Genomic DNA, 12,497 nt, shown 5'->3' with positions numbered 1-12,497 from the left:
TGGAAATAGTATAAATTAGGTTGTGATGATAGTTACACAAGTCTAAATTTAGTAAAAATAAATTGTATGCTTAAAACAAGTGAAATTTATGACACATAAGTTTTATCTTAATAAAGCTGTTTTAAAAATCTGTAGCTAAAAAAAAAAACAACAAAAAACTGTATTAAGCATTGATGCTATTATTTTAAAAGCTAAAACCAGGGAGTTCCTTGGTGATCTACTGGTTAGGATTCAGCACTTCCACTGCCATGGCCCAGGGTTCAGTCCCTGCTTGGGGAACTGAGATCCTGCAAGCTGTGCAACACAGCCAAAAATATAAAAATAAATGAAAAACAAAAGCTAAAATCATACTACTTATCACTGGAATGTGTACCTCATGAAAGTTTGGAAATAACTTCTTACCATGCTTTGAAGAATTTTCAATGCTTCCTCTTTACCTTCAAGTTGTCTTTGAGATGCCTCAAGTTCAGTTTTCAAAATTTCTACCTCCTGAGGAGAAGAATACAATCAGTCTTCCTATCTGTAATATATGCCACCGCTAATGATCAACTTAGTTTACATTTAAGCTCAACATTCACTTTGACTCAAAGCACTCTGACCTTACAAAATGAGGTTGGAGATTCCTCCAGGCTATATAAGTGGACCAGAGAGGCTAAAACAGATCATTACTATCAGGTATCAGTTAGGTCTAAAAGCCCAAATCTTTTGCTTTTACCCATCTAGGCCACACAGTTTGTGTGTGTGTTTGCTTCTGCTCTTTGGCCACACATGAGGCTTGTGGGATTGTAGTTAGTTCCCCAACCAGGGATTGAACCTGAGCAGCTGGCAGTGAGAGTGCAGAGTCCTAACCACTGAACCACCAGGGAATTCCCTAGGCCCCACAGTTAATAATTTGGACAAAAATCTTTAGACCACATAAATTAAGCACATGCTCATCCATACAGCTCCATGAGCTACTAATATTATGGCTGAGACTGTGCCCTCCATTCCAAAAGATATGTTCAAGCCTTAACCCCTGGTACCTTAAATTCGAGCTTATTTGGAAATAGGGTCTTTACGTAATTAAAGTCATACTGGATTAGGGTAGGCCTCAATCCAATGACTGGTATGATGAAGCTACAAGTCTAAGACTGTTGGTGGCAACCACCTGAAGCTAGGAAGGTTGTAAAGGTCCCTCTAGACCCTTCCGAGGGTACATGGTCCACCCACACCTTGATTTCAGACCTCTGAAATTAAAAGACGCTTACTCCTTGGAAGGAAAGTTATGACCAACCTAGACAGCATATTGAAAAGCAGAGATACTACTTTGTCAACAAAGGTCCGTCTAGTCAAGGCTATGGCTTTTCCAGTAGTCATGTATGGGTGTGAGAGTTGGACTATAAAGAAAGCTGAGCGCCGAAAAATTGATGCTTTTTTTTTTTTTTTTTTTTTGCTTTTTACCTTTGTTTTATTTTTTTTTTTTTTATTTTTTTTTATTTTTTTAAATTTTTTTATTAGTTGGAGGCTAATTACTTCACAACATTTCAGTGGGTTTTGTCATAAAATTGATGCTTTTGAACTGTGGTGTTGGAGAAGACTCTTGAGAGTCCCTTGGACTGCAAGGAGATCCCACCAGTCCATCCTAAAGGAGATCAGTCCTGGGTGTTCATTGGAAGGACTGATGCTGAAGCTGAAACTCCAATCCTTTGGCCACCTGATGCGAAGAGTTGACTCACTGGAAAAGACCCTGATGCTGGGAGGGATTGGGGGCAGGAGGAGAAGAGGATGACAGAGGATGAGATGGCTGGATGGCATCACCGACTCGATGGACATGAGTTTGGGAGTTGGTGATGGACAGGGAGGCCTGGCGTGCTGTGGTTCACGGGGTCGCAGAGTCGGACGTGACTGAGCGACTGAACTGAACTGAGCCTCCATAACTGAAAGAGAATCAATCAGCTCTTTAAGCCACCAGTGTGTCAGGGCAGCTCCAGGAAACCAGTAGAGCAGCTTTCAGCAGAAGAGTTCACAAATGCACATGAAGACAGGCTTCCTGTTCCTGAGAGGACAGCCACCCTCATTGGAACTCCTACTCCCAAGCAAGATGGACGACCTCTGCAGACCACCTGGGTGCTTTCTGGTCCTCTGACTTGAAAGAGGTTAAATTAGGCCAGGTTATTTCAAGCCACACATTCTGCGGAGACAGATGAAAGGGAGTGACTACTATTTTCTCTGGGAGATTAGAGAAGTAAGGTGGAAAGGAGAACAGGAGGGCATGTTTACATAAACAGCCTTTATGAGAGATAAGGAGGCCAGGTGGAAGTTACGAGCTTGCCACCGTGGCTGGAGAATATCTGGAAAGCCAACAACTGCGTTCCATACCATGTTAGTATCACTTAAACAAAATGTCTGTCAGTGGTCTTCATTCACATGAGAATTTGTATATCAGCCTGAGTACCTACCTCTAAAGTTTCATGAAGACGTTGCCTTAATTCCACATTTGACAACTCTGAATTAGAATCTATTAGAGGGGGAAAAAATTAAATATTTTCTTAAATTAGTTAGATATAGGACATTTGTTTACAAGATATCAAATACAGGCTTTCCCTAAATGGAAAAGAAAATAATTGTAATACAGCAATGATGATAAAAACAGGTAGCTTAAAACATTCCACAAATGAAAAGACACATACTTTTGAATCAAAAGATTCTTTTAAAAAAAGGACTCTTAAATAAAACTGTTGTTAATTAATTGATTAACTACTATAACCAAATACAATGTCAAAAAACATGAATGTTGGTGAGTGAAATAAATGAATTTTGGTGTTTTGGCTTAAGCCTGATCAATATCATGATATAAATATCTAAGAAATAACCTGAATTTAGTTTCTTTCCAAGGGGAATGACAAGAATTCTCTAATAACTTCAATTATTCTCTCCTTAATATGATCAACTGAGACATTAAAATGAGTTTCCCAGGAACTTAATTTTCATTGCAGTTTCACTGGCAACAGAAAAACACTGAAGTGGTATATTAGAGCAAGAGGATGGGAAGTAAAAAGAAGCAAAACAATTAGAAAGACTATTTGGAAGGATATCAAAAGTTTCTCAAAATTTTTTTGCTATTCTGAACTTTCATCAACATAACAGTATCCAAGGGAAAACCTAAGTCAGGTTTTTACTCCGATAATTCAGGGTTCCAAGCAGGGGCAAAAGTGACTCTGGGCTGACAGTGACAAGTTCTATTCTATTAATACTTGTGGTAGGCAGAATAATGGCCCCCAGTGTCTACATCTTAATCCCAGAACCTGTGAATACCTAGCAAAAGGGATTTTGCAGATATGATTAAGAGCTTGGAGACAGGGGATTATTCTGGATTACCCAGCTGGGCCAGATGTAATCACAAGGCTCCTTACAAATGAAAGAGGAGGCAGGGGAATCAGAATTGGAGTGATGATGCAGCGGGAGAAAGACTTGACCAGCGACTGCAGGCTTCAAAGATAGAGGAAGGGGACTGTGGACAAGGGGACGCAACCTCTACAAGGTGGAAAAGGCAAGGGAATGGATTGTCCCCTGGAGCTTCCAGAATGAAGGCAGTCACACTTACACTATGGTGTTAGCCCAGTGAAACCTACTTTGGGCTTCTGACCTATAGAACTGTAAGAGAATAAAATTTGTGTTGTTTTAAACCATTACATTTCTGATAATTTGGAAACTGCTTATTAGCAAGAGGAAACGAATACCATATTCTTACCTAGAATCAACTTTGATGAAAAGACAAAAGGCCATAAATTCTCAAAATAGGAGCTCATACCATTACTATTATTTCTTATTTATATCCCAGTAGTTTCCTAAAGTTTTTAATGTTCAGTTTGCAACATCTTTCTTGCAAAACAGTATCCATCCTCTATGCATGATAAAGACTTTGGAGAAAAATATGTAAATAAGCTCATCTTAATTTCAAGAAGGATTCTGAGGGATAGAGATCAATCCCTAGCTGCAACATGTTATTTGTACATCTGAAACCGTGTTTCTCAAATTATTTTCATGCTGTTCCACTTTGGAGGGGAAGTTTTACAACGGTGGATTACAAAAGATTCAGCCACACCAGAGCTGCGCCACAGTGCAGGCAGGGGCTCGCCCACCAGTTCCCAGTCACTTCAGGGATGTTAACATTGTATCACAAGATGATTCTGAATGTTATTCTCTCCTGAGTGTACAAGCAGAATTTATGTTTAGTTATGACATTACCAACAAAGGTCCGTCTAGCCAAGGCTATGGTTTTTCCAGTGGTTATGTACGGATGTGAGAGTTGGACTATAAAGAAAGCTGAGCACTGAAGAATTGATACTTCTGAACTACGGTGTTGGAGAAGACTCTTGAGAGTCCCTTGGACTGCAAGGAGATCCAACCAGCCCACCCTAAAGCAGATCAGTCCTGGGTGTTCATTGGAAGGACTGATGTTGAAGCAGAAACTCCAATACTTTGGCCACCCAGTGCAAAGAGCTGACTCATTTGAAAAGACCCTGATGCTGGGAAAGATTGAGGGCAGGAGGAGAAGGGACGAGAGAGGATGAGATGGTTGGATGGCATCACCGACTTGATGGACATGGGTTTGGGTGAACTCTGGGAGTTGGTTGACAGACAGGGAGGCCTGGCATGCTGCGGTTCATGGGGTCGCAAAGAGTGAGACATGACTGAGCGACTGAACTGAACTGAACTGGAAACAGAAAGATCAATTACTTTTATACCATCACCAATCAATCTCTAGAAGTGAATAAAGATAAATTTCTAAAACCCGTGATGGTGACCCATCTTCATGCACTGGAAGGGTGGCAGCACTGATCGCACTCATGAGGGAGAAAAGAGGATGAGGACAGCAGGCATTCTTACCCGTGAGACTTTGTCGCTTGTGATAGGGAATTTGGGGCCCTTCCAGGTATGGATCTTGAAAGCTCTTCTGCCTGGAATACTGAAAAACGGCGCCATTTCTTTCTTCCCCATTTCTTGAAAACAGGGGAGGACTAAAATTCTTTCCATCTGATCTTTTTCTAGATTTAAATAAATGTGAAACTTGCGCTTCACAAATGCCACCAGGCCTTCTTCCGAGGCCATACCCTAGATCGCCTTCTGCCATGTCATCGTCCTCTGTCTCCCAGGCCTGCCCCTCTGCCTCACTCGGCAGCCTCGCCACTCTGCTCATCAGTCACAGGCCTTCTTTACAATGGGCCGCCCTGGTGGCTAAGCAGTAAAGAAAAATCTGCCTGCCAATGCAGGAAACACGGGTTCTGTCCCTGGGTCGGGAAGGTCCCCTGGAGCCTTCTTTACCTAGTTACCTGTAGTTAAGAAAAAAACAGCAGTTAAAATCCAATCAGTATAATCAGAGTTGGGTTTGCCAGGGAAGAAAAGGTCCTTTCTGCATCATGCTGGCATAGCCAGCGATGCACAAGCATACAGATGCCCCTGGCAACCCAACTGAAGCTATTTAACATTTCAGGATTTTTTAAATAAGGAAAAGAAAAATCTGACTCCATATTTCCGAGGACATAGGACAGACTTACTGAATCCAATAATCAACTGATCAGGATGAAGAGATCAGGCTTTGCCAAGGAAACAACAGTCTTAACAAATGAGCTTCCAAAAGAAAGTATTCAGTTTTCACAAGCCTAAGAGCTGTACAAAATTCAGCAGTCTTGGGAGTTCCCTGGTGGTCCAGTAGTTAAGACCCTGGTTGGGGAATAAGATCCAACAAGCCGCGTGGTGCAGCCAAAAAATAAATAAATAAATAAATACATGTATATATTCCAAAAAGTCTCTGAAAAATCAGTTTCCAATGACTAAGACCATCCTACCTCTGTCCTTTATGGTCCTTCATCTGCCTGAGATACTTAGGTCTCTTACACTCTCTCCTACAGCTCTCCTTGGTTCATTGTCTATTTCTGTGCAGACACAATTAGGAGAGGTTTTGCTGGCTCAGTGACAGGTGGGAGGGAAGAAGGTTCCCTCTCCTGCCCCTACATCATCCCTCCCGCTCTTTTTTCTCAAACCAGGCCACATCTGTGATCAAAATCCTCCACTGTTTCTCAGCACAGAGTAAATGTCAAAGTCCTTCTAATGGTGAGGGGCCCCAGGTTCATCTCTGCCTGGTACCCTCACCCTGGGCCAGCCGTCCTGACCTCCGGGTGGTGTTGACCCAGCCAGGCACTCCTGCCCCAGAGCTTCGAGTCCCCCATGCCCTGAACACTCTTTCCCAGTGGAGGCACAGCTGGTCCCTCACCTCTTTGGATCTTTCCTACATTGTCTCCTTCTCAGTGCTGCCTTTCCTGGTACCCCACCTAAATTTGCCAACTCCTCCTCCCTCTCCTACTTCTCTGCTTGATTTTTCTCTTTGGCATTTATGACCTTCTAGCATGCCCCTCATATTTTACTCATTTTTCAAAGCACACAACCAAAAAGGGGAAGATAGTACAAAAGGGAGCCTAGGGAAGACTGGTTTTTCCAGTAGTCATGTATGGATGTGAGAGTTGGGCCACAAAGAAGGCTCAGCGCCAAAAATTGATGTTTCTGAAACTGTGGTGTTAGAGAAGACTCTTGAGAGTCCCAAGGACAGCAAGGACATCAAACCAGTCAATCTGAAAGGAAATCAACCCTGAATATTGGAAGGACTGATGCTGAAGCTGAAGCTCCAGTAGTTTGGCCACCTGATGCGAGGCCAATTCATTGGAAAAGACGCTAATGCTGGGAAAGACTGAAGGCAGGAGAAGAAGATGGGGGTGACAGAGGATGAGATGGTTGGATGGCATCACCGACTCAATGGACATGGGTTTGAGCAAACTTCGGGAGATAATGAAGGATAGGGAAGCCTGTGTGCTGCAGTCCATGGGGTCACCAAGAGTGGGACACGACTTCGCAACTGAACAACAACAAAAGGGAAGCAGAAGGTGGCTCTGGCTTGCTTGCAATGCTTCTTAAAAAATAGGGTGTCCTGGACATTTCCTCTGCCAGGGCCCAAACCTGATCCTGAGGGCACCAAGTGGAATGCAAGCTCCACAGAGTAGAGACTTTTGTCTCAATCACACTGCAAGCCCAATGCCTAAACAGTTATCTGAGACATGATCTGTGCTCAACACATACTTTTAAATAAATGGATAAAGGAAGGAAGGAATCAACTAACAAACTGAGGGACTTCCCTGGAGATGCAGTGGTTAAGACTCCATGCTTCCACTGCAGGGGGCATGGGTTCGATCCTGGTCAGCAAACTAAGATCCTGCATGCTGAACGGTGCAATCAAAATAAATAAATAGACATATAAATAGTAGTGTTAGTCACTCAGTCATGTCCGACTCTCTGTGACCCCACGGACTGTAGCCTGCCAGGCTCCTCTTCCATGGAATTCTCCAGGGAAGAACACTGGAGTGGGTTGCCATTCCCTTCTCCAGAGGATCTTCCTGACCCAGGGATTGAACCCGGGTCTCCTGCATTGTAGGCAGATTCTTTACCATCTGAGCTACAGATATATAAGTAAAAGACAGATAGACAGATAGATAAATAAATAGATAAATTAAAAAACTGAAATGCTTGCCTGGGGTAAAAAACTGAACAGTCACCTTGGTAAGGCGCCCCACCGGATAACCTGGGACTAATTCCAGGTGAAGAGGCCACACAGGGAAGTGCCCACCACTAAGCCCTCCCACGTGGACCCCACTGGGAACCCTGCCTGGGGACAATGGCCTACCCGTTGGCTGAAGAGCACCAGAAACGCCCAGCCTTGGCGCCCCAGTACCAGGGCAGTTAAGAGGGACTTTCACCACCAGCATTTCAAAACAGCTGCTTTGAACTTCCCTGGTGGTCCAGTGGTTTAGACTCCATGCTTTCAATGCAGGGGACACAGGTTTGATCCCTGGTCAGGGACCTAAGATCCCACATGTCATGGTATAACTAAGCCCATGCACTTTAATGAAGACTCAATGCAGCTGATAAGAATAATACAAAACAGCTGCTTTGCTGAAGTTGTTTAGAAACATTTCATCCTTTTCTCAAGACTCATGTTTTTTAAAAAAGGAAAATAAACACATCTGCTATCCTTTCTAAATACCCTGCTGTTTAAGTAGTGGCTAACCAGGACATTCAAAACAGTTAAACCTCAGTCTTGTGTTTTTGCTGAAGTCTCTCTTAGTTTGCTACTATTAAAAGCACACACGGATGCCAAATAAATCTATCATGTTTGAAGGTATCATCTACCTGTTGCCTTTAGGGCCAAGGTACCATATATTTTCAGTGTTTAATAACAAAGGCCCTTAAAAAAATTTTAAAACAAAAAAAATTGCCCTTAGAAAATTGGAAAAGATACGTCATAAAAGAAGGTACGTGAATGGAGAGAGACTCAGCATCATTCGTCATGAAAGAATTGTAGATTTAAACCACAATGAGATTCTACCACCTACCAATGACAATTCCAGGTGCTGCCGAGGATATGGACACCCACGTACACAGTAGGTGGGAGTGTAAGACAGTATACCCACTGTGGAAAAGTCTGAAGGTTTCTTTCAAACAAGTGACCCATCAGTTGCATTTACCCAAGAGAAATGAAAACACTGTTCATACAAAGATGTGTGCATGAATGTTCAGTTCTTTGGCCAATATTCAAACTAGCCAAAAAAAACCTGAAAACAACCCAAATGTTCATCAACAGGAAAACGAACATATTGTGGTAGTCCACACAAAGAACATATTCAGTAATAAATAACAAACTTCAGACGTATGTGATAATATGAATCTTACATGATGCTAACAGAAGAACCATATACTGGTATGAAATATACTATATGAAATCTGGACCAAAGTAACGTACACAACAGACAACAGATCAATGGTTTCCTGAGGTGGGAAGGATGAGGGAACTTTTCTGGAGTGATGAAAAAGTCTTGTGTCTTGACTGGATGATGGTTTGTCAAATTCATGAAACCATACACTTACAATGGTACCTTTTATTATATGTAAATTATATCTCAATAATAAGCTGTTAAAATTTTTTTTAAAAAGTGAGGGATTTTTTTAACTGGACTAGGGGAAAAGATGAGAAGTGTATTAAGTGGTTGTGTTGTCCTTGGTAAAAAAAAATCATTAAACTGGATGTCTTACGTTGGTAACAACTTTTAAACCATGATCTAATAATTGCCAGCACTTGCTGCTTACTAGACACTATTCTAAGTGCTCTACTTATTCTATTTTATCTCCACAAACACTTTAAAAGACAATGCTATTATTGTTTAAGTCTACCTAGAACTATTACATTGAAGTACAGAGAGATTAAATAACATAGCTAGAGTTATAGCCAGATTCTGAATCTAGACTCCTCATGTCAGAGATACTGCTAGACTCTTCGCCATTGCTTTCTATCTTTCAGAGAACTTTAATGAGATTAATATCAGAGTAAACCAAGTTTCTATTATTTATGATATCAAATAAAACTGAGAGTGAAAGTCTAGGATAGCTAGTTTGGCCAACACTCAACACAGTATATTGGGTCCATTTTTTCCCCAAATTTTTATGAAATCCTCTTGGTTCCTTTATACGTTTATTTCCTAAATAAGTCTATTTTTATTTGTCAAGGAAGATAGGTAATTACTTACTGAATCGAAGACAAATTCCTAAGAGGCTGCACTAGAGCAGATTTCTGCCTCTGTTAAGAAGGGTGTGGTCAGGGTCCAGCAGCCAGCAGTGAAGAAAATGGAATTGGTCAAGACAAAGGAAAAAAGCAGTAAGAGGAAAGAGTAAGCAACCACAAGATCAGCTAAGAATATTTTTCAAAGTGCCACATATATTCAAGCATCATAGGTATGCCTTGCCGCTGTTCAGAGCTGAACATGAGATTTCACATGGTCTAATGCTCTAGTGTTTTTTAAAATGTAACTTTGGGACACTTTTATATAACAAGTCTGGAGTGACTTTTTCATCACTCCAGAAAAGTTCCCTCATGCCCTTTGAAGTCATCCTTTCCACCCCAGGCAACCACTGATAACAGCAATCAAACTTGACCTTTAGAACACATTTCTTATAAGAAAGGAGAAAAGACTGAAGTTACATTCCATTCAACCACTTTTAAATGCATTCAAGGTTGATGACCAGGAAGGCAGCAGGAGGTGTGACAGAGAAAGCCCTGATCCAGGAGGCCTGGGTTCAAATCTCACACCACCACTTGCCGCTCTGTGATTCTGGGCAAGTCAGTTAACCTCTCAGAGCCTATGTCAGAATTTCCAAAATGGGTTTAAGCATAACTACTTTATAGGCGGATTACTATCAATATATTTGAAATCAGTGTTGGTTGATACAAATTTGAGTTTTAGCATCTTCATTTGTCAAGTCAGGGGACTGGATAAGACTCTTGTTCTTTAGACCTCTAAAATCCTGATTCTATTGCAGCATTCTTCCAAGGTGTGCCCCAGGGAACCCTGGCTCTATGGACTATTCAGTGTTGCTAGGAATAAAAGGATCTTTTTGGTTTCATTAAGGGTGTCTTTCTATGCCAGTCCAGGCAAAATTACACAGAAAATTACACAGCAGTGGCAGAGCCAGAACCAGAAACCACATCTCTGGCTCCCGGTCCACTTGCCAATGGCCACTGGATGAACAGATGACAGCCTGTGAGCAGACAAGCTGCTGCTCTTCTGTTAAAACAGCCCTGAATGGGACGTGGGTCTTCCTAATCCCTAAATCTAAGACCTAGTCTCCTAATCCCTAAATTTAAGACAGCCTCATCCCCCTGTCTCCTCTACCTCTGCACAAGCTATGGTGCTACTGACACACGTCCAAGGACCCCTTGGCTCCACAGCCCCACAGGGTCCCTGACTGCCTCCTACCTGCCCACTCGGACTCCTTTTCCTCTTCCTGTCCCTTTTGTATATATTTGGCTTCCTCTCCTAAATGCTTTAAATTACATCTCCAGCTGGTTATCCTGCTAGCAATTCAAACACAGGTTGTTCAAAAATACTTTCATTGCCCTCCCCACCTCCACCCCAGATGTCCTTCTGAGTCCCCCATTTCTGCAAATCCATCAACCATGCTCCAAGACATTCAGGGACAAAAACTCCAGGATATAGGTTTTTTCCCTTTTTCTTCTTTGCTGGCCTTCAGTTGCCAAGTTTTCCACAAAATTTCCCCAAGCCGTGTCCTTCTTTGGGCTTCCCTGGTGGCTCAGGGGTAAAGAATCCGCCTGCAACGCAGAAACCACAGGAGAAGCAGCTTCAATCCCTAGGATGGGAAGATCCCCTGGAGGAGGAAATGGCAGCAAACTTCAGTATTCTTGCCTGTAGAATTCCACAGACAGAGTAGCCTGGAGGGCTACAGTCCATAGGGTCACCAAGAGTCGGACACGGCTGAAACAACTTAGCACACACGTACGCACATGTCCCTCTTTGCACATCAACGTCATAGCCCTGGATGAATTTCTTTAACTTCTCCTGGGCTAAACCAATACTCTCTGACTGCTGCCAAGTCAATCATTTCCAAGCACACATCCAATAATGCCCCTCTCCTGCCCTAAAACACGCCACAGCTCCCGTGCACACACGATGAAAGCAGGCGTCACGGTTTTCTAGAAGGTAATGGCGGCTTCCACTTCCCGTGCCATGTGAACTCCCTGGGCAGGCTCTGTGCTTCCGTGTAAGAGGTACTTTACCTGCTCCCAGGCCCCCGCAGCCTCATCTCCTTAAAGTCCCTGCTGGAGCCATTCTCCACCCCAGGGATCCTTTCTCCTCTCAGGACCCCCTCAGTTCAGGACGGCCACTCCCTTCAGTAGCCCTCCTGAGTCCTCGGGGCCAGAAGCGATCTCTCCCACCTCTGAGCCCTCCTAGCTCAGCGTTGTACCTTTCTAACAGTGCTTCCTTCCTTCCTGATTTGTGTTTTTATTGTACATGCCCCTAATGCACGTGTCTCATTTACTTGTGCATAACAGGTGTTCCAGAGACACTTAATAGATGGAACTGAAAAAGAAAACAGACTCCTGCTTGGAAAACTTGGAACTAGAAACACCCACCCCCACTAGCTGGACAACTCTTTCCTTAGCAAACAAGTTGATCAAACAGACACCTAATTCGTGGCGAAAAAGGAAGTGACTTCAGCCCTTTCTGTAAACAATGGTCTACTGCATATCACTGTAGAATTCTGTTTAAATTTTTATGCTAAAATAATTTTAGACATACAGTAAGTTGCAAAGATAGTACCGTGAGCTCCTGTATACCCTCTACCCAAATTCTTTTAATGAAGTATTAGGGTACATTTATCAAAAATAAGAAATTAACAATGATACACACACTTAACTAAACCATATATCTGTATGTGTGTTAGTTGCTCAGTCATGTCTGACTCTTTGGGACCCCATAGACTACAGCCCACCAGGCTCCTCTGTCCATGGAATTCTCCAAGCAAGAATATTGGAGTGGGTTGCCATTCCCTTCTCCAGGGGATCTTCCGGACCCAGGGATCAAACCCTGGTCTTCCGCATTGTAGGCAGATTCTTTACC

At 42.7% G+C, this 12,497-nt stretch overlaps 1 protein-coding gene across 6 annotated transcripts in view; it reads right to left on the bottom strand.

Moving 5' to 3' along the window:
• The window catches only part of CCDC125 (coiled-coil domain containing 125), a 29,338-nt gene that overhangs the window by 16,105 nt on the left and 736 nt on the right, over positions 1 to 12,497 (bottom strand). For 3 of the 6 annotated variants that reach the window (XM_043887239.1, XM_043887242.1, XM_043887243.1), the window contains exons 2-4: positions 4,870 to 5,312; positions 2,439 to 2,497; positions 403 to 489 (exon numbers count right to left, since the gene is read on the bottom strand). In XM_043887239.1, the coding sequence (XP_043743174.1) occupies positions 403 to 489; positions 2,439 to 2,497; positions 4,870 to 5,179 (456 nt within the window). In that variant the 5' untranslated portion in view covers positions 5,180 to 5,312. Of the gene's footprint in view, positions 1 to 402; positions 490 to 2,438; positions 2,498 to 4,869; positions 5,313 to 5,537; positions 5,704 to 9,608; positions 11,245 to 12,497 lie in introns of all 6 variants that reach the window. The other 3 variants (XM_043887237.1, XM_043887240.1, XM_043887241.1) reach the window with 3 other exon arrangements.

The sequence above is a fragment of the Cervus elaphus genome, chromosome 25 (genome assembly GCF_910594005.1).
Source record: "Cervus elaphus chromosome 25, mCerEla1.1, whole genome shotgun sequence".
NCBI lineage: Eukaryota > Metazoa > Chordata > Mammalia > Artiodactyla > Cervidae > Cervus > Cervus elaphus.
Note: the sequence above shows the minus strand (reverse complement) of the source record. Positions and strands in the feature narration are given on the sequence as shown.